The following is a 25,554-nucleotide window of genomic DNA, read 5'->3' as shown; positions in this document are numbered from 1 at the left end:
CTCCAGAATTGGGCCAGTCACACTTGGAGCACCTCAACTAATCCATGCATAGCATAGCAAGCGAGTCCTTGCACTGCATTATATTATATTGGTGAAAGTTCTACCCTGTATGCACTACTTGGTGTTGCACTGGCCCCGTAATTTCTAACCAATTAACGGCACATATGAGGTGTACAATCATCGGCGGCTAGGAGGCCTGGGTTCAATGACAAGTGTTTTACCCGTGTAAGAGGTCATAGAACCACTACTTAGTACACCGATCGAGTCTAATCTTGTATGTAGCCAGTAAATGTGGGAGCGTTAGAGGCTTTGCCTGATTAGCAAATTGCAGGACCCAATCAGGAGGTGAGACATTGCCTTGATCCAACGTTTTGTGAGGGTTGATTTTCCTATAGCTACTTGCAAACTTGAACTGTTGCTAGAGTGATGTACTGGCAGTCATTCACCATACGTGATGAAAGGATCCACTCCCTCTCAGTACCCAACGCCCCGCAGATCCTCCGGGAACATCTGTGCGTTAAACTGGGTCTGATTTTATGATCGAAGACCTAGAACCTGGTAAGAAGATCACCCACGGTAAATCATTGCGCCCACCCTCTGAATGGAGAGAAACAAGGTGTTTTAGCATTCGTTCTGCCTCGGCTGGATCATTTCAATTGGTCAAAGGCTGTGTATTGTATAGAAATAAGATTGTCGGGCGACTTTCTATCAATGATGCGCGCGCGAACTAGAATACGAAGAGTCAAGGCCTTGTGATTATGGCATCCACATCTATTTTCGTTTACCACGATCTTTCTGTTGACATATCGGGAATCAGATCAATATAATGTTACTAGTTTAGTTGGTACTGTCAGTTAGGCTTACTGCACGCGAATGTCAGGTTTGAGCCGAAACTACAAGGAGCAAACGCAGGGCGGGATAACTCAAGTTGCCCCGGAGAAAGCCGTTTGGAACAGAAAAGGTTAGCGGTGCTTTGGAACAAAGCTTTACAGAGCAATGCCAACGATCTTGGGACCGATGTTTATGTCTAACTTTAACGGAAAATGCCCGTGAGGGAGATCCTGGCCAGTGTATTTATTTGTCGATCAAAGAAATCACCACCATCGAGTTCTTTTGGTTGAAGCAGGTTACTACTTGGGCCGAACGTGATATATTACAACAAGCACGAGTGTGGTAAAATTAATGCCATGGAATTACTCATCGTTTGCTAGTGTAGTCGCCAATCTCCCGGAAGATCTGTGAACGGGATCATATTTCTCCAACCAAGTTATTATTGCCTCAGTCATCTGTCGATTAAAGCGTCCACGCCAAAAGTGATCAGCACCCGTAACCATTTTGACCTCAATAGCGCCACTACCAATGGCTTCCGATGTCGATGAACCTTGTGCTTGCTCGAGGTTGTTGGCCCAGGACTGATAATTGCTGATACCAGTGAATTGGTCTTTATCGCCGAAAAGGATAAGCACACGCGCTTGTGGATTGCTAACAAGTCGAGACAAGTGTTCCCTGTACGTTGAAGCGTTGAAAAACGTAAGCAGAGGAAGAGGGGATAGAGGATATGATAGAAGAATGTGATGTTTGTATCGGGTCAGGAAGAATAGGATGACACGACGCGAGAAGTGATCCATGTGAGTAACCCTGCGAGACTCAAGCTGTGGTGGGTCCTTTGCCTACTAACTTGAACTAAAAACATACCACAATTACCACGTAAGTGGTATTACTAACTTTGTTTATATACCATTGGGTCAATTCTTCGAGATCTGCCGCCTCGGATTTACCAGAGAAGGAGGCCCTTCCTGTTGAGTTGCCCACTGAACGGGCGTTGGGAACGAGCACATGCATGTTGAGTTTGACATTAAGAGTTACAGCGATGCTCTCAAGCACTCTTATCGCAAAATTTAGTGAATATCAGAGTTACAATCACGCAGGGAGACAACTCACGGGTCATCCTTGCATCCTCCTAGCCAGGACCATGGATGACAGAGAACAGCAATCTTCTGTGCACCAAGGTTAATTGTATCTGCCAGTGCAGTGTAGATATCAACCTCGAGAGTGTGTCCGGCTGACAGAGGTACTATTGTCGTTTCAGGGATGATATTGGAGCTAATGAGAGCGCTCATAAGTAAATTGCAGCTATTGATGTGGTCACTACTTCGGGGACGAACAAGTTCCCGAATTTCCAAATGAGGGGGCATCAAAATATAAAAAGGGTGTATGTTGGGGGTGTTCGGGGGGCGGCCAAGAAAGGCCGGCGAAGCATGTGGTTCCTGCGCGACTGAAAAGTTCGAGTCACTCGAGCACCGAGAGCAAATCGGGGGGCAACAAAAATGTAAGCTCGATCCGCCCCTGGGTGTAAATTTGCCTTTTACCCTGTCTGCACTCCCTTTTCACCTTGGAGGAGATGTCTTACCACCCGTACCAAACACGACGTCCACACCCCAACCGAATAGTAACATTGGTCTGCATACCATCCATTCGATGCATCACGACTCGAAGGAAGATATCGAGCTGAGAGACGTTGGTCTACAACATGCTCATTATTCTGACCACTCCCACTCTGCCCATACATACACTTCAGAGCACAAGTCCTCTGCAATACATCTTGCTCGCGAACATCAGTCAGACAAAACACGCCGCGTGGACGGATACATGGGATCATCCGAAAGATGTGGCTGACCGGATTTATGCCTGCAGTCGCTTTGGCATACCTAGCTCTTTGTTACGCAGCCGCTACAAGAGTAATCCCCATACGCATTTGGATGGTTGAAGAACCCGGAAGCCATTTGTGTAAGTATCTCGCACAATAATTTGCCGTTCTCCTTTACTGATTCCTTTCAATCAAGCTACAATTAAGGCGGGCGTTACAACAATCAACATTGTAGTTATCGGGCTCGCATTGTTGCCTCTTAAGTCACTTCTTGACGACTTAAAAGTGAGTTGACTGCTCCGCGCAGTCACACCCACGACTCTATTCAAACGCCCGAATGTTAGGGCGAAGAATTCTTTAGAGCACTTCGCGTTTCTCGATCTGGAGTTCCACTGAAAGCCATTAATAATGTTTCAACTCCTTCACACTCATATAGTAGAGGGATGATGTCTATCATGCAGAACCATGTTTCAAGTGAGTTTCCTGTAGTCACATCCATCAAGTATGCTTATCCTCAGGGATTTAGAGTACTACACTGGCGCAATCCTGACCGGGCTTTTAGCAACTTTAGTATCTTCCTTGGCCCCCGCGGCTCGTGAGTCCTGTGCAGCGCAAAGTGAGAACCAACTAATCCACAGCTCAAAAGTGTCCGTTGGTATCATACCTGTTGACACGGAACTAACTGCCTTTCGGGTTGGAGCGGTGGCCAGTGACAGTGTCGTCAAGTAAGCGAAATTGCGCTGTTTCTCGTACGCCGCGTCCCTGGTATTAACGGTGATATAGGGTGTATCTCACCGAGGTAAACAACAATCCCAAATTCAACGCAAGAGCTACTGAGGCAGCTTCAATGGGATGGGTTCAATCGGTGCTGGGTCAGTAAGCTTCAGTCGTAGCTAAAATGCATAAGACTAAATATATGCAGGTGTGAGTATGTCCTTCCAGGCTACGTCTCTCAAATATGGCGTCCCTGTACCACTCGACCTTCACCCAAATGACCGAGCTCGCTATATCACTGATGTGATTGTTATGGATCCTGTCTGTACCTGGACCGTTCCAAACCCTCCGGTTGTAGCGCCCTTGAATTCTTCCGACTTCAATTCTCAAGTAAACATTTCGCTGCCTGATTTCGGAGTTTCTGCCGAAATAAAAACGTCATTACTCAGAAACGTCTAGGTAAGTAACAGAGTCACCTCATTACAACGATACGGGCTAATCGACCGCTTAGTATTCACCGGCACATCGAGTAGGGCGTCATTGAACGTATTGAGTGAAGGGATTTCACCTTTATCCAATATTTCAAGTAACGACCCACCAACTACTGGCGTGATGGGCTGGCTCATGGCCAGGTGCAAATCATGCGATCCACCGGGCCGAATGATTATCGTAGCACAATTGACATGTCTGGAATACCCACCCAGGAGTATCATGACGTTGTCCAGATCGGTAACTCGACTTCACCAACAACGACGGAACTCAGCATTCTTATGTGCGATCCCAGACTCTCTGTTGAGACTAGAGAGGTACGACTGGACGGGACCGGAAAGATGACTGTGATGGAGAATACGGGTTTGACGCGCCAAGGCAACCTTCACCTCGCTCAAACTCGCCTTTTAGTTGGTCAAGTGAGTAACTCTTGGCCCTAGTGAATTAAAACTCATTTCCAGTATTTTAGGCTCTTAAAAAGTTTAGCAGTGATTCGGTACGCACCACACCCGGATTATTCACAGAAGCGCTGGCTGAACTCCACCTAGGGCCCTGATACGCAGTTCACTGGTCTCGGGCAGGCAGCCCAGCTTCAAATGTTCTTCGGACCTGTCGAAAACGTGACTTTGACACCCGTATTAAAACCTCGCCCTATTGAGGAACTCACATATGGATACAGCGTAGCCCAACAAGCAGCTATGCGCTCCTACCTTTCTGGCCGAATGTCATCGAGCTTCGTTCCTGGGCGAATGCAAGAGATGAATTGGTGTTTACCAGTTCACTACCTCATGTTGTTGTGTCAACGATTCTGTTCACCTTGGCCGCGGTTTTCATCAACGTTTGCTACCTAGGTCAGACACGGAGCAGTTTACATTAGTTTCCGTATCTGCAGCATTGGCGAATTCCAATCTTGGTCGTGTATGCGAGGACGTCAAATATGCGGATCGCACACAAGGGACATTACCGGAGGATGTTGTCATAAAGACACTCGAAAATAGGACAATCCGTTTAGTCAACAATGGCGGACCGGGGCATTCATTACATATAGATTGATGTATCTTTGTAAATAATGCGCTCTACAACTTTTGGTCTCTCACTCGTATACTGATAATAACACGTAAAAAAACTCAGCATAAGGCTACTAATCCCAACGCGACTCTCCGGGGTCCCAGTTCTCTAATTGAACGACAGCCCTTCGAGAGTGGCGCTTTCGCCGAGTGGCATTCGGAGCCGGTGCTTCGAATGATTTATTGTATATGAACGCTCCTGCCAAGCACGACAACAGTATCCAGGGCTTCTAGCATCCTCTGTGTTCATGTTGACTTCAGCAAATTTTCTGACCCAACTTGAAGATTCTTAAAAAAGACTTGGCAACACGCCCCGACGCAGTCGCACAGAGCCATGGTCTCCTCTCAATGGCAAACTGCTCTACTAACTCTCTTGTTGGGATGTGGTGTGGATGCTACCAAGAGCAAGTCTCCAACTCACTAAGCAATCGCAAACTAACATAGCATATATTTTTTCTAGCTTGGGCAAGGATCCCAGTTCATGGCCCTCCACGGATACGAGATATGTTATCACATATACCTGGGGCAGATGTTGCTCTGGGTACTCCGCCTCAAAACACATCTTTTGCTATTGACACTGGCTCCTCGACTCAGTTCGCCCTTACGCCAGATTGTATCTACTGCCCAACTGAGGGGATGTACGACACGTCTGTGTCGTCATCGATCGTACAAGATGTGAGCGATCTTACTAATTTGCGCCAGAGCTTGTCGTCACGTCTTTGCCAAAATTTAGCCTAGCCTGGGGCTCTTTGGGGATGGCATGTTCGGGGGAACTCGTGGCAGCGAAACAATCACACTGGGCGGTCTTTTACAAGATGTTCAATCCCCCATGGGTGCGTATAGATCACGTTTCAGCCCTGAAGAAATACCATTTGAATCTTCTTGAAGCTTTCATTGACCGGATGTCCCCGAAATTTCAGCTCAGATTTGCAGGAGGTGAGTCGACTGAGAAAAAAGTGGATGTATGCTCAGAGTTGCTCGATTTCAGGTCATCTTGGCTTATTCGTGCCCCAGTCAAACGAGACCCGGCGCAAGCAGAGTGTTTTGTACCGCCTAAATGAGCAAGGCCAACTTCTCAACCCTGTTTGGGGGCTTCGTATGGGCGGTGAAAACCCTCAGTTGACTATTGGAGCGCTCGACCCTAATGATTATGAGGGAGAAATCAACTGGGTACCACTCATAGACGATTCCCCTAAAATACAAATAGACGCACTGAAAGGGTACAATGGAAATGCCTTCCCTCTCCCCTCTCCATTGAATGCAAGCATCGATACTCGTAAGTTGTCCACTCGTTCTAATACTACCAGACAGAATGGAGCACTAAAATCCAGTCAGTCAGCAGAAACATTTACGTACAGGACCTCGAGATGTACATAATGAATGACACTCTTATAGGACCAAACCAATTTATCAACATCTATCCCCCGAATAACGAAACCTTTGGAGTTCGGTGTAACGGTACAGAGACCCCTTCGGTTGAGTTTTCCGTTGAAATCAATGGTACGCCTATTGGTCGCTTATAATGGGGAATACGTCCGGTTATTTATTCTATATTTAGGCGTTGATTATCTCGTCAACCAGACAGACCTGATCCGACCTACCAGCGGTATCGCGGCACCTGGCTACTGCAATGTTGGAGTCATGAAATCCTCAGGAACGGAATATACGCTAGGGGTTACGTTCCTGAGAAGTGTCTATCTGTAGGTAGACAGCACCCGGTAGACATATTGTAGCCCTGATTATTGTTACGAACAGTGCATATAGGTTCCCTACTGGAGACTGTCCTGGGTATTATGGCTTTGCAGCAAGCAAGGGAGGCCCAACCCCTACATCGAAACAGAAACCTAGGACTATACCGACAGACGCTGCGAGTTGTCTCTCATTCGCAACCCCTAATTCTACTCCCAGCCCCACTATATCAATACTCAAGGAGCTTCAGCCCTCTGGAGTTAGCAAAGAGACCTATAGGGTGTATGGAAGGCCAGATGATGATTGGGTTCCATTGCGAGGAGTCCAGGATTTACCGCTTCTGAAGGTATCGGGGGGTATATATGGATTCGGGTTTAAAGGGTGATCATACTGTACTTGGATGCGAGGTATTTCAAGGTTTTTATGATACTCGACTTATTAATATACTTCGGTTACAATTGCTTGATCACATTGATTGCGTAAATGACGTTCGTCCTTGAGGATATCGTATTGACGGAATGTTCATTCACATGACCGCTGACTAAAGCCGGTTATTGCGCTACTTGCAGCCGATCCGGAACATATCATTGCATTTGAACGCCAGTGCCAACAGCCATAAGAACTCACGATACTCGGCGCTTTCGTCATTCGAGACTCCACCCACTTCTACCATGTCACAACAAGAGCAACTTACTCCGTTTGGCCACGCCCTCGCAGGGGCGTTGGGAGGTGTTTTCAGTAATGCGTGAGGATCAATTCAAGCCTAGCTAGTGATACCTCTGACTCGTTGTACAGTGTGGTTTATCCTTTAGATACGTAGGTGGAAGTGAAATAACGGATCGAAAGACTATGCCGCTTACAAACAAATATTCAGGGCAAAGACCAGAATCCAGGCCACAGATGGATCCGAGAAGGATAGGAAAGGCAAAGGCCGAGACGGACACGATCGTCTATCTATCGTACCACTTTTAGTACGTATACTGAAGGAAGAAGGCGTAAAAGGGTGCTACGGAGGGTTCGGAGCTAGTATGGCAAATACATTTTTCATGCGTGAGTCTCCGGCCTAATGTTACTACCAAACCTGAGCTATGATGCGACGTCGTACCTGATCATTCCCACCCCTAGAATACGCCTACTTTTTCTTCTACAGCTTCGTCCGTACAACATACATCAAGCGTCTCACACGGAAGCAGCCTTCTGGAAAAGCACAACAACTTTCCACATCAATTGAACTACTCTTGGGGGCTGCCGCGGGCGCTCTTGCCCAAATTTTTACTCTTCCCGTTTCTGTAATTGCCACCCGACAACAAATTGGAAAGTCGAAAAATGCGGCTGGAACCGAATCAAGCTCGTTCATCGATGTCGGCCGTGAAATTGTCAAAGAAGATGGTGTGACTGGCCTTTGGGCAGGTATCAAACCAAGCATGGTTCTCACCGTCAACCCGGCCATTACTTACGGGGCCTTCGAGCGTATCAAAAGTATTATGCTAGCAAGTACCAATTCATCAAAACTTACCCCAGGCAAAGCGTTCCTCGTTGGCGCACTTTCAAAGACGCTCGCCACAGTGGTGAGTAATGCCTACTGGAAGTGACTATCCTGGAACTCATTAATAAAAAAAAAATCGCTACATCTCAAGGTCACTTATCCGTACATTATGGCCAAGGTTCGATTGCAAGCAGGAAGTATCTCTCGGCCTGAGTCAGGTGATTCAAGCTCTGAATCGGAATCAGAGTTCTCGGACATTAAGGGCGTAGAGGAGGGTGATCTAACTGCATCCTATGCCGAAGTAACGAAGTATGGACACAGCGTCGCCCAAACACCTAAAGCCCCTAGGAAGACCGCCAAGCACCAAAAGAGTGCCGTTAAACTATTGGCAAAGGTACTACGCAAAGATGGGGTGCTTGGTTGGTACCAGGTGTGTCATGCCAAAACGATCGTGGTTTTCTTTTGCTAACGTACATTATTTAGGGTATGGGTGCCCAGATCACGAAGGCGGTCTTGGCTCAAGCTTTGTTGTTCATGTTGAAAGATCAGTTTGAGCGGTATGCGTTGGTGATTATGTTGTTTATTCGGAAACTTCGTGGCCCGAAGCCGTAGATGTGCTTCTGGGAGGCATGGTTGCGTAGCGTATGTGGCATGTATAGCTTCGAGTGAATCTCGAAGCCGTCTAAACTATAGCTTAAACGAGACTAATGAACAAGACGAGGGACGAATTTGATTTTTAATTGAGGCGCTAGGCCGTCGGGACCAGTTGAGATTGATTGGTCACTTCATCTCGATCAGAATTCGGCTCGCTCAAGCTCATTGGCTAGTTTGAACGCCCCTGCCAATAGAGGATAAAGCCCGTTGGATGACATCCAAGTACGCCACTCCCATCCAACTTACCTCCCTGAAACCTTACCAACGAGAGGGAAACACATCCGTCACATGACGAAGTGCGCTGTCGCCACAACACGACGCATGTCCAAGAACAGCAGTAGGCTCGAGGCGCATTCCCCAAAGATCCATGATTCGTGTGCTGTGCTCGATAGCGAGCCACAGACTTCCACCAATAGCTACCGAGGCTTCGGGCAACCTCTCTCGGAGTGGATTGTGTTGATGCAGAGCGGAGGGCTCTTCCGCGGGCCGCGATTGTTAGACATGGCCTGAATTCGCAAAAAATTGGAATGTTTGAGGTGGGATGCTGCTAGGTGTGGCGTCGTTGAAAACTATATATGCCCAGAAACTCCTAGAGAGTTTTCATCATGTCTCCAACCCAACTTTTCATGGCAAGCGCTTACTACGATGCTGAATCAGAGGGGATCGTGTACTGGGTCAAGCCCCAACCCGATCTTGAGGACATCTATGATTCAGATGTCGATAGTGACTCAGGCGAGTCATCTAGTTCAGGTGACACAATTATGTCGTGTGAGATATCAGGTCCGTAAAAATAGAATATCCCTCGTTGAACGCACACTTCTAATCGAGATTCAGATTACTTCTATGAGATTAACGGCAGAATGTTTGTCAATAATCCTAATGCACCCATATGGCATCCCATAGACGAATATCGGCGGTTAGACTTGCAGCATAAATTGCTCAAGCTTGTATATCGAGGCAATTGTTTTGGACCCGTTGCCGAAGTATTACAACCCCGGCAAGGTTATACGCCTCGGGTACTGGACATATGCACTCGGAACGGAGCCTGGTATGTGTTTAATCTTGGTATCTCTTACATGTTATCCGTATTTATGCACTTACGGCGATTCCGTAAAAAAGGGTTCAAGAGATGGCGCAAGAGTTCCCTCACGCTCAGTTTCTCAGCCTGGACGTAGCTCCCATCGCTGAACATATTCCGAGGGCAAATATAGCATTCGAAGTATACGATATATCCACCGGTATCTTAGAGGATGATGAGACCTTTGACTTTGTGCGGATAGCGCATATAACCGAAACGGTGCGTAAGTGTGCTGGTCTATAACGTCTACTGACGGCTTTTTGCCATTTCTTCAGACCAAAGACGTACCGAGCATTTTGAGAGAGGCTCAAAGACTTCTAAAGCCAGGCGGGCTACTCCTTGTAGTAGAGTCCGAAACCACACTTTACGAGAGCTTTGATACTGATCAGCCTTCAATGGAATCAACCCCCCTGACCCACAAAGCGATTGATACATTGCATCGCGCACTAGCCGCACAAGGGGTCGAGGTCAACGCCTGTCGGCTTGTCGCGGAATGGCTATCTCCGGAATCTTGTGTCTGGGACGGCTGTGAACCCGGTTGTTTTCTTCCGTTTGAGAATATTAGGTCGGGCACTCAAATAGCTTGCGCTGGCGGATGGGACACAGATGTTAGGCTACAGGAGATACGGCTGCTACTGGCGCAATATGGGACCATTTCCTGGAGGAATTTGTCTGCAACAATCTCCACACTAGGATTGTGCGAGCATGAAGTTCGGGAGCTTGTTAACGGCGCGGTCAAGGAGCTGAAAGACCCTTGCACATCGTATGCGACAAAATTCCACCATGTCTTTGCCTACAAAAGCCTGTCTAGAGCTCAGTAGTTGCACTCCGTATCCATTTTTTTGAATTGGAGATGTGATATTTCTCAGTTATTTAGAACTTCGAGTACATAGCTTATTCCGATCCTGTCTTTGTAGCTGTATTTCATCGATGGATGTATTATATGTATTATGACTCTGGGTAAAGGGCGGTAAAATGACAATAGAAGGCCGCCACTAATTTCCATCACCTTGGCTCCTCAAGACTTCATGGCTTTTTGCAAGGTCTGGAACAATATTGGCTTAGCTTTCATACACACCAGCCTATAATATTCATACCTTTTCCATCTCATCGAAATCTTTCGTCTCCACTCGTAAGATAGGATGATGGAGCGCCTTTTCGATGGCATTCATCTCTTCCCAAGATCGCCTGTCATGGACGAAGTTAATGGCGATACCCTTGCGTCCAAAACGTCCAGTACGACCTAAGTAACAGATTAGATAAATTCAACCCGGACTATAGGTACGCACCGATGCGGTGCAGGTACGTCTCAGGATCGGGCTTTCCATCTCCCGTGAGGGGCATATCATAATTCACCACCATGTTCACTTGAAGAATATCAATACCACGGGAGATGACATTGGTCGTAATAAGGACTTTAGACTTCCCGTCTCGGAAATCGTCAATCGTCGTGTCTCGCTCGGCTGCATCTTTAGCGCCATGAAGTGATGATACTTGGTGGCCTTCTGCACTCATTCGCCGAGCGATCTGATCGGCTACTTCACGACGCTGTGGGAATGTGTTGGAATATATTTTCCCGCATAAAGTTTGCACATACCTTGCAGAAAATGATACTTTGACCAATTGTAAGGAGACTATATAGATCGACCAATACGTCGTACTTGTGTTGCTCATCCTTGCAATCCATGTAGAATTGTTTGATACCCTCAACGGAGAGCTCTTCTTCTTTAAGTTTGATTTCGTTTGCAGACGGCGCGAACTTGGCAGCAAAATTCCTGACCAGAGGTGGGAATGTTGCGCTAAATAACACAATCTGGCAGGTTTTGGGCATTGCACTAACTTCATCGTTAGAATAGCACTCAGCTGTATATCTACAGGCTCACTTTTTGACTCGCAGAGTTTGATCACCCAATCCCTGTTGATCCAGCATATTGTCTGCTTCGTCAAGTACGAACACCTTGACTCCAGTAATGTTGATGGCCTTTTTCCTGATCATATCGGCCATTGTCCCAGGCGTGCCGATAATTATTTGCGCTTGCACTTGAGCGTCCCGAGGAGAATCCTTGATCGCATAGCCTGTGGTAACCTTGGTAAACTGACCCATACTGGTTACGACGGACATGATTTGGCGGGCAAGTTCTCGGGAAGGCGCGAGGCATATAGCCTATTGCAAGTTAACATAAGAATATCCATAAAGGCGAGGCCATACCTGTGGAGCTGGGTTGCTCTCATCAACGCGGCTGAGCATAGTTAACACGAACGCGGCGGTCTTCCCGGTCCCAGATTGTGATTGCCCAATCATATTACGCGGGCTGAAGGGGCTTGTAAGCTATTGATGGTTTCATGAAGCCAGGCTGCCTACGGGTTTTGAAGCAAAAGGGGCAAGGCGCGCTCCTGGATCTTGGAAGGGCGCTGAAATTTCATAGAATAAATTCCCTTGAGTAGGTTTTCGTGGCTAGGCAATATGGTAATTGCACTTTTATGCCGATTGTCAAATGTGACTCACAGGCCTAAATCTTCAAATTTCTTAATGCTATAAAGAGGGGAATTTGGATCGGCTTGTTGGTCTGCAAGTGTAACCTTTGATTCATGTAAGCGCAGCACCGTTTCGTCTGCAAAATACACCCACTGTGACTTCATAAGTCGATTTGAGTAGGTTTGTAGCGGAATTTTCAGACCCTAGTTCTCCCATTTGAGATGTAATGTTTTCAATAGCCTCATCTGGTTGTGCTTGAATAAGATATGATCCCAATTTTTGGACTGGATCAAATTCATACCTTTGGGCCCCGTTTCCTCCTTGGAAGGTGCAGCCTCGATCCACCCGTCGTTATCTTTAGTGATTGTACTCATACTACCGTGAAACTTGCTTCAGGAAAAAGTGTCTAGAGTGGCTTGAGGTTGAGATGTCGATGAGGTTCCAAAAGCGATGTCAACGCGCATGTCACGTGATTATAGCGCTAATTAAATGAGCCTCTGTTACCTAATTTAGAACGCCCAACCAAGACAGCCAACGACAACATGCACTCTGATCAGAGAACCTCTAAATTTCATGTGTTGGGAAACGACAAGAATACTAGTGACGCTGCTATCGGACTCGATTACACAGATCTACACGAACACCGGGCAATTGTACCCCGCCGAATCCGTCAACTACCCAATTATGAATTCGCGGTCCGGTTTGTCGGAGCAGGATTGAGCAGTTAGTGCTGATTTACTCCATGAATATTCATTAGCCCTCAGAGACATCGAAATTGCTTAGATATTTTAGCTCTGCGGTCACAAACCCCGTTGACGTGTAAGAGTTCGGCACCTGTCGCCGTTTATAGGAACAACTGAACCGATACGTAGACCATTAACACTAAATGCTCGTCAAAAGTATAAAAGTAAGTCCAAAAAACTTAGCGAAAAGCTTGCTATTGATTTTTTATCATCTAGGTTCGCCAGCAACTCCAAACCGATGGTATGTGTCACACACTTCACCAGTTACGTCTGAAATTGACGTCCTCCAGGATCCACATCTAGGTCCTTCTTCAATGTCGCCAGAGGAATAATCCAGTCGGAGGGTTCACTCTCACTTATGAATGGAGTTAGTGCTGGTGTACTTAGGGAAGGCATATACGCTACCATTCGCCTGGGTACATATGAGGCACACAAGGACCTGTGAGTGGATTATGTTAGATCACAGGCTCCTCCTAACTCATTCGTCGCACAAGTCTATATGACCTTTCAAATGGTGCTCTTACCAGGGAAGGTATACCACTGAAAGCTCTATCGGGATTGATGTCTGGAGCAATCGGAGCCACAATAGCCAATCCAACGGATCTTATTAAGAGTAGTGCATTAACTATGTCTAATCTACTCGCGTGCTAACCCCATGGCCCAGTTCGTATGCAGGCTTACCACAATCCTCCTGTTTCAGAGTACTCGAGTATAGTATCTTCTCTTAGATGCGTTTATAATGAAGGAGGAGGTACGCTCTCTGGTGGTCTGCGTTCGCTATGGCGTGGAACCGCCGCAACTGTCACCCGCGGTGCAATCATCACCGTCGCGCAGATAGGCTCATATGATCACATCAAACAAGTAATAAAGAGTCGTAGATTTATGGATGAGGGTATACCTTTACATCTCACTTCAAGCCTTTTCGCTGGGTGAGTTGTTAAACTCGGGATGGTTGATGGTGGTAAAACTCACGAGAATTCAGCTTGGTGTGCTCTATCGCCTCCAACCCGGTTGGTGAGTCAACCTGGCACAGTCGGTTGAATTATATACTAGATTTTTGAACATAGATGTGATCAAAGTTCGACTTATGAATGATCATAAACGCATGTACCGTGGGGTGACGGACTGTGTGGCCAAGACTCTTCGCAAGGAAGGACCGCTCGCTTACTATAAAGTGAGTATACGTATTTTTGATTAGTAGCACCCAATCTGACGTTTTATAAGGGATTCGGGATGTGCTGGATTCGGGTAAGGAACTCGGCTTGTGGACAAATAACATCTGACGCGGGTCGATTTAGCTCGGTTCGCATACTACTATGACTCTGCTATTGTACGAGCAACTGCGCGCCTGGGCCGGAGTTAAGCCGCTATAAGAAAGGTGTCAATAATCGTGGCCTTGTTTCTGGATACTATAATACTATGGATATACCCTATAAATGCGCATAGAAATCCAATATTATTCCAATAGCTATAGTTCGTCTAGTTCCGATAAGTTATAGAGATAACTCTATTCACTTGCAGTGAGCTTGGGATACGCGCCGCATTTAATGGGAAAAACTTTTCGAAACAATCATCAGGGTTTGCTTACAGGCAAAAATCGGATGGGAAGAGTTACATAAGTAGGTAGAAGCAAAAAGATCTCTCCCAGTTAGGCTCGAACTAACAACCTTCTGATTTGCTGACCCTATCCGAATAAGGCTAACAGTCAGACGCGCCACCGATTGCGCCATAGGAGACCTGCTATATTTCTCTCCAGTACAAATATAAATACCTTGTAGACGCTGATAAGAACGCATCTTTGGTGAATACTATTGACACCTTGAAATTACCACTACCATCACATGCAAAATGTTTCTATTCCATCCACCCAATGGCGAAAAATTCTCTGGAGAAGCAGCCGTTCCCAGATAACCACCTTCCAGCCAGCTTTCTAAGCTCTCTTCAACGCAATAGTAAGACTACCTTGGCTCTCTATCCTTGACTGGGCCAACTCACTGATACGACTCAAGTCAATTTGAAACAATATACCTATGTCTCACTCTTAAAGACAGTTCTGCCAGTGACCCAACACCTCTCAAACACCGCACTTTTCCTGTCCATCTTTGCACGTCTGAAAAGTGGACTACTGGACCCGCGTGTGCTCGTTTGCCTCGGCTCAGGTTTATCCATACTCGGGTTTGGGATCCACGAGCTCGCATCTTCAGAGTCGAACGTCAACAAGTCGACGCCTTACACCAATAGGCTAGCACAAGCACTGAAATCGTCTATCCTTGTTTTTCTGGCTCTGGCGTCTTTGGCGCCCGTTTTACGAACTCTTACGGCTGCAACCTCGGACGATTCGATATGGGCTTTGTCAGCTGCGTTGTTTATACTTCATGCGGTGTTGGCGGATTATACCCCCGAGAGAGTGAGTGTAGTTCGTGAGCACACAGGAGGGGAGAACCAGGGAGGGTGAGTAATGCATGTCACTATATTAGATTTATAAGAGACTTAGGAAGAGAAAGCCTGACATCAGTGTTATCGATGAATGCGGCTGTATCAGCGAGCGTCGTCCTGGCTCCCGACTCCAAACGGATATAGCAGTATTTTCGCTCATGCTTTATGCGCTTCAGTCGTTTGCTCTGCTACCAGTGCTGAGGCAACGACTTCAAGTACGTTCTTCACATGCTCTTATTTCTCCGCCTTTCACTAACAGGGAGCAGAGATATACGTTCCCTTCGCTGCTACTCACATGCTTAGTGACTGGCTTCTCGTTTGCTGCTCTACCCTCTCGCAATCTTGTTTTCCCGTTTGTGATATTCCTCAGCCTTTTGACTTTTGGTTCGCCGGCTGTGTTGGTACGGAGCCAGAGATACAAAAAGTACGTCTACACCCCTCCCCCCCTAACATATCGACTGATGTGATTATTTATATAGTCGAATCCGAGGACCATGGGACCCAGCTGTCCCCCAGCTCAATTCCAAAGCCGACTAACACCCGTATAAAAAGAAACAATCTCTTGAATTGGTATACGTATACACACACCAGTCTAATCCTTCCATACCCTAAAAGCAAGGAACCATAGTTTAATATTTTTTTTGTACACCTTAGTAGATGTTCCATGTCTATTTAATGAACCATATATCAGTTAATGTAAAGAAGGGGCCAGTGAAGAACAGACCTTTCTCCACGCCAATCCCCAATAATCTTTAATCGGACCGGTAATTCCAAACGCGATGCCTCGGAACCACCAAAAGACGCCGACGATGACTGAGACGGCCGCGCCAAACACGATCCATTTAGTTCGTTCGGCTATGCGAGCGGCAAAGACAAAGTGGTTGAAGAGATGGCCGACCATGAGCACCGAGAACCATAGTGCAGGGAGCTGTAATGCACGACGAGTCAAGTTCAAGTGATAGCAAGGAAAAAAAGAACGTACGTAGTGGTGGATATAAGTTACTCGTCCCATGATCAAGAACGGCACTATAACACAAGTTGTACACATTCAATACCCAGAAAGAAAGAAAAAGAAGGAAAAACAAGCAACAACTCACTAAAATGGAAAACCCATCCGAAAAACGCCAACTTGGTCACATACGAAAACTGATCCCATTCCCCAGGCCCAAAATCAACATACTTTCTCTGCGCGCGCAACAAATACACGCCCGTCGCGAGCAAACTGAGACCGAGGGCGAGACTTCCGGACCACCAGACGATAGGGTGGCCGAGGAGGTAGTACTTGGGCTGATCGTCCCCCCATCCGCACATGCGCAGACCAACGTGGAGGAACGGCCATTCGGTCGGTTTGGATGCTAGGATGTCTTCTTTGTCTGGGTCCGGGACGAGCGCGTTGTTGGATGTCATCATTGCGACGTTGAGGTGCCAAAAGTCTCGGAGAAAGGGGGACGAGTAGAGCTTTGCGTTTCCGGGCGGGACTATCCGACGATTAGTTAGTGTCGAGCCGAGTTTAGGAGGAGAGTGAAGTGACTTACGCCTAGAGTTCCAGTGACTCTCGACGTTCCAATACGTATGCGTATCGCTCTCGTCGTTCTCCTTTACACACGAGACTTCGATCTGCTTGAATCCCCACTGAGGCAAGACCGCGTTGGCCGCGCGTAAATAACATCCCAGACTCTGATGCTTGAACCTCAACCGGGTCGTCAACGAGTGAATCCGGTCCACTTTTTCACGACGGCCGCGGTGGAGGTCGTCGACGACTTCTACCACCCAGTGATCGTGCGAGTCTCCGACCGTGGTATTGCCGTAGCAGCTCACTTCGTAGTTGGATTTCGTGACGGGGGCGGTGACGGTGTGCGAGTGCAAGTTCCTCGTCGTGGGTGTGTGCTGAAGACGGACGACGGCGGCATGTTTGAGCGGCACGAGCTCGCCGTTGGGGTCGATGTCGGGGGATCCCCAGGGTGGGAGGAACGTCCAGTGGTTGTTGTCGTCTTTGTAGTGGTAGCATGTGACTTGCTGTTGTTGCGAGCCGACGGGGTAGGTTTGGACGTGTGAGTGGAGGAGACCGCCGCCGTATCCTACGTTTTTGAGCGTCACTTTGGAACCGAGCATGACCTCTGTTGTTGTAGTAGGAGTTTAGTATAGGCTGATGAATCTAAGAGAGAAGGGAACTTGCCGAGCGGGTTTTGGGCAAAATCATTCCCGACGAGGTTTGCTTGGAAGAGCGAGCTCATTTGGGCGTCCCCTGGGCCCGAATGGTTGAGCACCAAGAAGTGAATTTTGAACGAGGCCATGTAGATGAGCATGGGCAAGACGATCAAGCATAGACCTCGAGCGATCCAGTGTTTGATGTATGTGCGCTGTAGTCCATGAGTACGATGATGATCAAGTTGGGTTGGGAGGTATGACATACCACAGGCATCTTCAAATCGCCGAATTTGTCCCAGAGATCTTCGATGGTATATGCGCCGACGAGAGCTGTAGCAAAGAACCCGACCCATTTGACGCTACACACGCAACCGATGGACCATCCAGTTGCTGCGAGCCATAACCACCAGTCGAATGAAAAAGACCTTGGGAGGTACGTTAGAACGAGTTGAGTATGTTAGAGGACAAACTTACTGATACTGCTGATTAACGAATTTAGTGAGACAAAATACTGTAGTAAATGTGAAGAACAGTAGCATAGAATCGAGGAGGATGAACCGGCTGATGCAGAGCCATGCGAGGTCTACGTGGCGTCAGACCGACTGCGGAGAGACGAAGCATGGATGATGGACAAACTCACCGCATAGGGTCATGATAGTGACTAAATGGCAGGCCCGATTCGTAAAGCGCAGCTCTTTGGCGGTAAACCAAGCGAGGGGGACCATGGCGACGCCAAAGAGAGCGAGCATGACGCGCATAGTAACAAACGGAACTGAATCAGGGTATTTTTCGCCCGACTTGAATTCAAAGGTGCCGTCGTAGCCTGACAACAGCCCAGCGAGGCCGACGAGCATCTTGCCCAATGGAGGATGGACATCAAAGTAAAACTCGCGCTTGAGGTAGTGGGAGCCAAACTTGCCGAAATGGGCCTCGTCCCAGACGACAATGTCTGATTTGCCAATATCATAAAAGCGTGTCCAGCACGAGAGGAGTGTGTATATCACCGGCGGCACGAGATCGCTGTTTTGCTGGATAAATTCGGTCTGGAATCGGGAGGGAATGGGTTAGCGGGTGTGTGGATGTGGATGTGTATGCGCGGTGTGCTTGCCATGTTGCTCGGGGGAGGCTGCTGGCGCCTAACTGGGCCCAGTCTGCCGGTGTGAAACCCAGCCTTGGCCTTGCTGTAGACATCCTTGGAGTCGTCGTCGCCGCCGTTGTCAATGTGCCAGAGATCGGTCTTTTCAGAGTGTGGATATCGCCGTCTGGTGGTATCCTCCATGGTAAGGGGAAGCTCGTTGCGAGGGTGGTGCACGTGCTCAAAGTCGTCCTGAATATCAAGTGCAACCGAGTGGTGTTGGCGGTAGGTCATGCTGCATTACAGTACTGGGGGTAGACGTGTCTGGCAGAACAAGCGCGGATATGACGTAATATAGATCAGATGAGGTAAGCGCAGTCAGGTCCCACGAGCGAGGACATTTCCCAACAACGATGGCCGGGTTCGAAGCGACGGCACAAGAGCAGCAGGTGATCAAGGCAGTATTTGCCAGGGCCGACACACAGGACCTGGGAGTAGTTACCGGCGACGAGGCAGTCAAGGTCTTTGCTGGCTCGGCGCTTCCCCCCGCCACCCTCGGCGAGATCTGGCAGTTGTCCGACACAGAAAATAATGGATTTCTCACCGAGACCGGACTGGGCATTGCACTCAGACTCATAGGCTGGGCACAGGCTGGCGAGGCCCCAAAGAAGGATCTGATTGGACGCGGTGAGTGCCAGAGTGATGGTCATCCTACGCGTGCTCACACGGCACAGTCGGCCCGCTCCCGACGATCAAGGGAATCCCGATCCGGGCGTCTCCTCCAACCCAGGCTCTCCTATGCCCCGTTCGCCCCCTCCGTCACTCCCCGCACGGCCCGTCATGCCCCCGCTCACCCCCGAAGACAGACAAAAGTTTCTCCGCATGTTCTTCCAGAGTGGACCTGCCAATGGCCTGTTGAGTGGTCAGTGTGTCTGTTCTCTGTCGTTTCCTCTCTGACACCACACAGGCGACAAGGCACGCGACCTATTCGTCCGATCCAAACTTCCAACCGAAAAACTCAGCCAAATTTGGTCAGCCAGTTCCTGATGAACATCATCTGTTCCTCGACTGACAATCCCCCACAGGCATCTCGCAGATACTCATGAGCGTGGTGCACTGGACTCTACCGACTTTATCATTGGCATGTTCCTCATCCAGGCTGTCATGACCGGCCAACTCCAGATTCTACCCTCTGGTCTCCCTGCTGGCTTGTACGAACAGGCTAGCGGCGGCGCACCTCGTCCCTCGATAGGTTCACCCATTCAGGCCCAGTTTACTGGTACCAGCAACAGCTCTCGAACAGCTCCTGGTTACCCCCAACGTGCTGCCAGTCCCATTCGCACGCAATACACTGGCCAAGGCCCGCTCGAGCCTCAGTATACCGGCACTCAGCCCCGCATCGCTCCGCAGTACACCGGTCAGTCTCAGTTCAGCCGCCCACCGGCCCCTCCTCCGCCCGTACGTCCCCAAGTCACCGGTCAGCCATTCGCAATCCCCCAAGCACCACCGTTTGCCCAGCCCAAATGGGACGTCACCCAGGAGGAAAAGGCCAAGTCGGACCAATTCTTTGCTGGACTCGACCCTCAGGGGCGTGGCTTTATCGAAGGCGATGTCGCTGTCAACTTTATGGTCCAGTCCAAGCTTCCCGAGGCGATTCTTGCCCAAGTTTGGTAAGTATCAACGGTCTTGTTGAGAATCTAACTGACTCGTCGCAGGGACTTGTCCGATCTGAACAAGGACGGTAAATTAACCCGCGATGGATTCGCTGTTGCAATGCATCTCATCAATGGCAAGCTCGCTGGGCGCGACATTCCAAACGAACTCCCGCCCTCGCTCATTCCGCCAAGCTTCAGGGGAGCGGCCCCGGCTCCTGCGGCACCCGCGCAGAGTACGTGACGCGTCTGTTTTTGTTTTGGAAGATTGCTAAGCTGTTTGTGCAGGCGAGACGCTTCGCGACTTGTGGTCACTTGACGAGCCCGTGCAAACGCCCACGCCACCCACTTCGGCACCGGTTCCAGCGCCTGCACCCGCACCCGTTCAAACACAAGTACCTCGTAAGTCCAACACACTCCAAAGTATTCCTATACTTACGTTTACGTTAGCCAAACCCCAACGTAACCTATTCGATGACGACGAAGACGATGAAGTGCTCTCTCCTACAACCGCAGCAGCAACTGCAACCTCCCCCGCTCCACCCAACGGCACAACCAGTATCGAAATCGCCAACGTTCAAAACCAACTCCAAAGCACCCAACGTGCGCTCGATTCTACTACTGCCGCACGACAAGCAGCGAGCGCATCGGCAGATGCCAGTACCGCCGAGCTCGCGTCGCTCAAGGAACAGCTTGCGCGCGCGGCTGCTTCGCGAGTGACCGAGGAAACACACCTGAACGAGATTAGGGCGCGCAAGGCTGCGCAGGATGCCGAACTCGCGCAAGTCAGGGAGGAGCTGATTAGGGCCGAGAGCGAAGTTAGCGCGATCCGACTTGAGCGCGGAGAACTCGAGACAAGTCTGCTACGAGACAAGGAAGAGTTGAGGGGCGTGCAGAAGAAAGTGAGAGAGATTTCCGAAGAGACGGAGCGCGCCAAGGGCGAAGTGGAAAAGTTCAAGCGCGAGGCGAGGCAGGTCAAAGGTCTCCTGGCGATCGCAAAGAAACAGCTGGGCACGGCCGAGGGCGAAAAGCAAAAGGTCGAAAAGGAAGGCGAGGACGCGCGAAACGAGACGGAAGAGGCTCGGCAAGAGTTGGAAGATGTTGAACGCAGAGTCGCGCTCGGCGAAACGGCCGAACCGTCCATCGTCGCGCCCGTCCCAACCGTCCCAGCTATCCCGACCGTCCCGACCGTCAACGGGGCTGCTCTTCCCCTCAGCCCGCAGTCCACAGGGTTCGGCGCAGACAGGCTGTCCCCTGCCCAGGTCGAGCTGCCCGCTTCGCGCTCCGTAACGCCCGCCGTGCCCGTACCCCAACGAACAGGGAGCACGAATCCGTTTGACCGGCTGCGCGGGATGAGCGCAAGCAGCGGCGCGGGTGCGTTACCGTTTGCCGATGTCCCGAGCGCCGCTTCTCCGTTTAGCACGACGCCGTTTGGGAGCAACCCTACTTCGCCGACTGTTACCTCGCCATTCGGCGCACCCGAGGGCATTTCGTCGCCATTTGGTATTCCCCCTGCTGCCGGGGCTGCTGCTGCTGGAACTGGGAGCGGTGCATCGGCGTTTGATGCTGTATTTGGTGACGCGAGCGCGTTTGGTGAAGGGCACAAGAACGACGATAGTACCTCGAATATTGTAGCCGAGACCAAGGCGGATGCTACTCCCAAGCCGCCTCCCCCCGCACCGATTGCCGAACCCTCGACGCATGGACTAGCAGATGATGAGGATCCATTTGGGATGGGCGACGACAAGTTCGAGGACGAAGGCGTGAAAGAGGAAACCAACATCAAGGAAGATGAGAAACACAAGACCTCCATCGAACAAGACAAGCCCACGCCCAGAGCGTCCATCGAAGAACCTAAACAAGCTCCCACCCCCAGACCAGTCGGCGAAAGTAAAGACAAGGATGAAGACCCGGCGCTCGCAGCGGCCGCATCCCAGTTCCCCGCGCTTTCCGCCCAAAACTCGCCAAATAACCAGGATTTGCCGCCGTTGACCGAGTTGGAGCCGCAGGATGACGATTCGGATAGCGACGATGAGCCATTGGATAAGACGGCCAAGAGATTGACGCTTAAGCAGGGTGATGTGGGGACTGCGCCCTGGGTGGTGTTGATTCTGGTAGTGCTGGTACTGGTGCTGGGGCGGCTTCTATTGCTCCGGCAGGCGCTGGTGTGGGTGATACTGGGTCTGCTCCTGCGCCTGCACCTTCAACATCGGCTTTCAACAATGTTTTCGGGTTACCGAGTGCTACACCTGCCCCTGCTCCTACCTCTGCTCCTGCACCTGTACCTGCACCCGCCGCTACAGGCGCAAGTGCATTTGACGAAGCATTCAAGTCGTAAGTAACTCCTTGAGACTCGATTCAACTCGAAATAACAATCCTGCGCAGGTTCTCATCCAATCAAGAAGAAACAAAGTCCTCGGGGTTCAGCTTCCAAAACTCGTTTGACGACAACTTTGATTTCGCGAGCGCTACGTCCAAAGACAAGGACACAAACACAAACTCAACTCCCACCGTTCCCGGCGGATTTTCATTCGACGACGCGTTTGGAACGAGCAGCGTGACGAGCAACGGAACTGGCAACGGTACGACAAGCAAGGGAGTTTCGTTTGACGAGGCGTTTGGAATTTCGTCCAAGTCGGACACGGGCTCTGCTAAACCCTCGTTTGACGCGTTTGCTTCCTCGTCTTTTACTGCGCCTGCACCTGCTAGGTCTTCCATTCCGGCCCCCGAGCCTGTGCCTGTTCCTGCGCCCGTACATGCGCCTGCAACTGCTTCGACGATGTCTCGTCCTTCTCCCCCGACATCTCCTACCTCTGCAAGTGTGCGTTCCGGATCGGCAAGGGCGTCACCTCCGCGCAGCAGCAAACGCTCCGAATCCCCCAGGGCCCAAGCAAGGACACAGCTGAGCCCGCCCCCCGAGCCGACTCAACGACACTCGAAGTTTGGGATTCATCTGCCGTTTGGAAGGTCCAAGACGACCAAGGACAAGAACAAGGGCAAAAAGGGCAAGGAGCAGATCCCTGACATGCCAGCTCCCCCCGCTGCCGTTCCGTCTGGTGCAACCTCGGGCACGCCAGCCGTGGAGGACGACGTCGAGGCCGTCAAGACTCTCTGTGGAATGGGCTTCACGCGTTCACAGGCGGTCAACGCGCTCGAGACTCATGGATACGACGTCCAAAGAGCGCTCAACAGTCTTTTGGGTGGTTCATAAACTATGCACAAATCCGAAATCTAATTGTACGAAATTCCAAACAAAGATTGATTGTAATACAGGGACATGTCCCTCCCCATGGACTCAAACTCTCCGTTTCGCGACTTTCATTTCCTTGGCTTGTCTAATTCTCCGTCCGAGTCACCCGTTTTACAAACATGTTACCCCTTTACTTCCCCACACCTCATTTTCTCTGTTTTTGTTCTTTTTTTTCGCCTTGATTCACGATCGATTTGATGCTATAATGCGTAGGGGAAGTGGTTTCTTGTCTGTTATCGGAAATACAAATGTTTTCTGTCTAGTTCCCGAGCTTTGATGCGCTGATTGATTAAGTGGGCCCTGGGGGGACAGGGTTAGGAACTATAGCATATAGTCCCGTCTCAGTACCCGTTCGAGTGGTACTATACCGGTAGCACTATAACTTTATTTGGCCTAGACTGGGCAAGAAGCGATAGGGGAAGCACTCCCCTAGACTCTATGAAGCTATCAATCGAGATACAAACATTCGCTGGATCCTGATGGACCGACACACCACAACTAGGCACGGAACCGTTATCCTATAACATGTACCCGTATCAAATGTTAATTAGGTCTGAATGTAGTAATAAGGGTCGTGAAGAATGACAATACTAATGTGCAATCACACCGAGGTTGGATGCGCATACAGATGCTATCACTTCGCGCTTTTCCTCGCCCTGAGGTTGAGTCAACACTTCTTGACTCAATGGCATCTGGATTTAGTTTGCCCGTCTGACAACGGGCCCAAACAGGCGTTTAAAATATGTAGTAGCAAGGAACTATTGAATGTCACTATATAAATACATCTATATAAATACATTAGTATGTCTTTGAATGTGTACTCTGTTCTAAGAATTGACCGCAATTCCTTCGTGTACAGTGTAACCTACACAGTGTGCGTGGACGGGAAGACTTGATTCTTTAGCATCCAGGTTTTCGGTATACGGAACGTCGCGTCGAGCAGCCCTGTCATGTTTCGAGGGATTCTCGGTAAAAGAAAAGTGATTGTGCTCCGAGGCACCTTTCTTCCAAAGTGTTTGGCCCAAGCGCCCGCAAATCTCAGCTTTCTCAAGCTTGTCACGGCCTTCGTCGTGATGTATTTCACTGGATCTAGCCACTGTACTGCTCAGGCCCGCCTTTCAGCTGACGCGTGGGTAAGTACGTATACCCTACTGATCAGCGCACGAAATAGTCCGTTAGTGGACTTGAGGAGACTCAGCGCCGATCCTATAGTTCATTTGAATACCTTGCCATATTGGTTTCTACTCTGTATCTATGAATCATTGAGTCCTTGGATACGGGTTTCAGTGAGGCACACTAACCCGGGTTAAGAGCGGGGTTCATGATTAGCGTATGTACGCGTCGGTTGACCAATTGTTCGGCAGAGCTTCTGTTTTCGCGTTGGCTAAATGGTCTCATTCTCATAACTGTTCTATTTATCCCGCAAGCCACTATGTAACTTTTAGGTCTGGGTTAAGAGGAACACTGGTATGGCTTAGAAGAGCTCACGAATTAATTGTGATCGGTAATTGCAAGACAAATATCGGAGTTCAAGTTTGTGGGATTATACCGCCATCCCAGGTACAGCAACCAGTCTGACACGATGGGTTTTACCCGAGGTTGAAATAACGCATGTCCTTGTCTTGCTGTGCTTATTCACTACAGTGTATATGCACATTGATAGTATGGGCAGCCTTAAGCGCAGGTCCAACCGATCGAAGTGCCGTTAAAAAGGTGACCGAAAGATGGCGGGGTATGCTAAGCAACAAGAACGACAAATTATTCAGTAAAGGGTAAAAAATAAATGCTTACACAATATGCCAGGCTAGAAATTCAGGTCAAAAGCGTGCACATAATACGAATCTGCTGACATGAAGAACTACGGCATCGTTTTATCTAAGTCACGACTACTTTACTATTCCAACCACCTTAAGCTTCCCTTCAACTATATGACACGTTATAGTACCGACT

At 49.2% G+C, this 25,554-nt stretch overlaps 9 protein-coding genes and 1 non-coding gene across 10 annotated transcripts; 6 read left to right on the top strand and 4 right to left on the bottom strand.

Annotated features, from left to right (window-relative positions):
• Positions 1-1,193: 1,193 nt before the first annotated feature.
• Positions 1,194-2,120, bottom strand: RhiXN_02609 (alpha/beta hydrolase family protein; the record flags this gene model as incomplete). Its single annotated transcript, XM_043322426.1, has 3 exons — positions 1,194-1,670; positions 1,726-1,885; positions 1,942-2,120. 3 exons carry the CDS (start codon positions 2,118-2,120, stop codon positions 1,194-1,196), a joined length of 816 nt encoding a protein of 271 aa, XP_043177922.1.
• Positions 2,121-2,684: 564 nt separating this feature from the next.
• RhiXN_02608 (peroxisomal adenine nucleotide transporter 1) lies at positions 2,685-4,903 on the top strand (the record flags this gene model as incomplete). Its single annotated transcript, XM_043322425.1, has 13 exons — positions 2,685-2,787; positions 2,844-2,932; positions 2,992-3,121; positions 3,174-3,242; positions 3,294-3,372; positions 3,431-3,519; positions 3,570-3,751; positions 3,811-3,820; positions 3,873-3,993; positions 4,035-4,269; positions 4,320-4,346; positions 4,399-4,616; positions 4,702-4,903. The coding sequence occupies 13 exons, from the start codon at positions 2,685-2,687 to the stop codon at positions 4,901-4,903; spliced, it is 1,554 nt and encodes a 517-aa protein (XP_043177921.1).
• Positions 4,904-5,421: 518 nt separating this feature from the next.
• RhiXN_02607 (mitochondrial carrier protein) lies at positions 5,422-8,704 on the top strand (the record flags this gene model as incomplete). Its single annotated transcript, XM_043322424.1, has 13 exons — positions 5,422-5,592; positions 5,651-5,750; positions 5,806-5,853; positions 5,906-6,193; positions 6,229-6,417; positions 6,476-6,617; positions 6,673-6,952; positions 7,176-7,351; positions 7,402-7,422; positions 7,481-7,656; positions 7,732-8,174; positions 8,244-8,522; positions 8,576-8,704. 13 exons carry the CDS (start codon positions 5,422-5,424, stop codon positions 8,702-8,704), a joined length of 2,442 nt encoding a protein of 813 aa, XP_043177920.1.
• Positions 8,705-9,351: 647 nt separating this feature from the next.
• RhiXN_02606 (methyltransferase domain protein) lies at positions 9,352-10,645 on the top strand (the record flags this gene model as incomplete). The annotated part of the gene is made up of 4 exons (XM_043322423.1): positions 9,352-9,526; positions 9,581-9,794; positions 9,866-10,043; positions 10,100-10,645. 4 exons carry the CDS (start codon positions 9,352-9,354, stop codon positions 10,643-10,645), a joined length of 1,113 nt encoding a protein of 370 aa, XP_043177919.1.
• A 197-nt stretch (positions 10,646-10,842) lies between these two features.
• On the bottom strand, positions 10,843-12,674 carry RhiXN_02605 (DEAD/DEAH box helicase; the record flags this gene model as incomplete). The annotated part of the gene is made up of 10 exons (XM_043322422.1): positions 10,843-10,869; positions 10,922-11,067; positions 11,114-11,372; positions 11,422-11,659; positions 11,708-11,988; positions 12,034-12,136; positions 12,187-12,279; positions 12,331-12,404; positions 12,454-12,545; positions 12,602-12,674. 10 exons carry the CDS (start codon positions 12,672-12,674, stop codon positions 10,843-10,845), a joined length of 1,386 nt encoding a protein of 461 aa, XP_043177918.1.
• A 512-nt stretch (positions 12,675-13,186) lies between these two features.
• RhiXN_02604 (mitochondrial carrier protein) lies at positions 13,187-14,416 on the top strand (the record flags this gene model as incomplete). Its single annotated transcript, XM_043322421.1, has 9 exons — positions 13,187-13,207; positions 13,260-13,284; positions 13,334-13,484; positions 13,538-13,656; positions 13,708-13,972; positions 14,026-14,057; positions 14,111-14,217; positions 14,268-14,291; positions 14,342-14,416. 9 exons carry the CDS (start codon positions 13,187-13,189, stop codon positions 14,414-14,416), a joined length of 819 nt encoding a protein of 272 aa, XP_043177917.1.
• Positions 14,417-14,682: 266 nt separating this feature from the next.
• Positions 14,683-14,779, bottom strand: RhiXN_12362. Its single transcript has one exon. It is a non-coding gene; the product is annotated as a tRNA-Asn (tRNA).
• Positions 14,780-14,913: 134 nt separating this feature from the next.
• On the top strand, positions 14,914-16,016 carry RhiXN_02603 (uncharacterized protein; the record flags this gene model as incomplete). The annotated part of the gene is made up of 5 exons (XM_043322420.1): positions 14,914-14,995; positions 15,053-15,494; positions 15,538-15,694; positions 15,746-15,903; positions 15,959-16,016. 5 exons carry the CDS (start codon positions 14,914-14,916, stop codon positions 16,014-16,016), a joined length of 897 nt encoding a protein of 298 aa, XP_043177916.1.
• A 113-nt stretch (positions 16,017-16,129) lies between these two features.
• RhiXN_02602 (uncharacterized protein) lies at positions 16,130-18,996 on the bottom strand (the record flags this gene model as incomplete). The annotated part of the gene is made up of 10 exons (XM_043322419.1): positions 16,130-16,147; positions 16,204-16,407; positions 16,462-16,505; positions 16,577-16,957; positions 17,015-17,557; positions 17,809-17,839; positions 17,893-18,052; positions 18,102-18,210; positions 18,268-18,670; positions 18,769-18,996. The coding sequence occupies 10 exons, from the start codon at positions 18,994-18,996 to the stop codon at positions 16,130-16,132; spliced, it is 2,121 nt and encodes a 706-aa protein (XP_043177915.1).
• Positions 18,997-19,115: 119 nt separating this feature from the next.
• On the top strand, positions 19,116-23,565 carry RhiXN_02601 (EH domain-containing and endocytosis protein 1; the record flags this gene model as incomplete). Its single annotated transcript, XM_043322418.1, has 9 exons — positions 19,116-19,389; positions 19,460-19,624; positions 19,670-19,733; positions 19,788-20,372; positions 20,418-20,590; positions 20,643-20,756; positions 20,805-22,430; positions 22,514-22,688; positions 22,740-23,565. The coding sequence occupies 9 exons, from the start codon at positions 19,116-19,118 to the stop codon at positions 23,563-23,565; spliced, it is 4,002 nt and encodes a 1,333-aa protein (XP_043177914.1).
• Positions 23,566-25,554: the final 1,989 nt, after the last annotated feature.

Source organism: Rhizoctonia solani, chromosome 3 (genome assembly GCF_016906535.1).
Source record: "Rhizoctonia solani chromosome 3, complete sequence".
In the NCBI taxonomy this organism is placed as follows: Eukaryota; Fungi; Basidiomycota; class Agaricomycetes; order Cantharellales; family Ceratobasidiaceae; genus Rhizoctonia; species Rhizoctonia solani.
The sequence above is the reverse complement of the archived record's forward strand: the minus strand, read 5'-3'. Positions and strand labels throughout refer to the sequence as shown.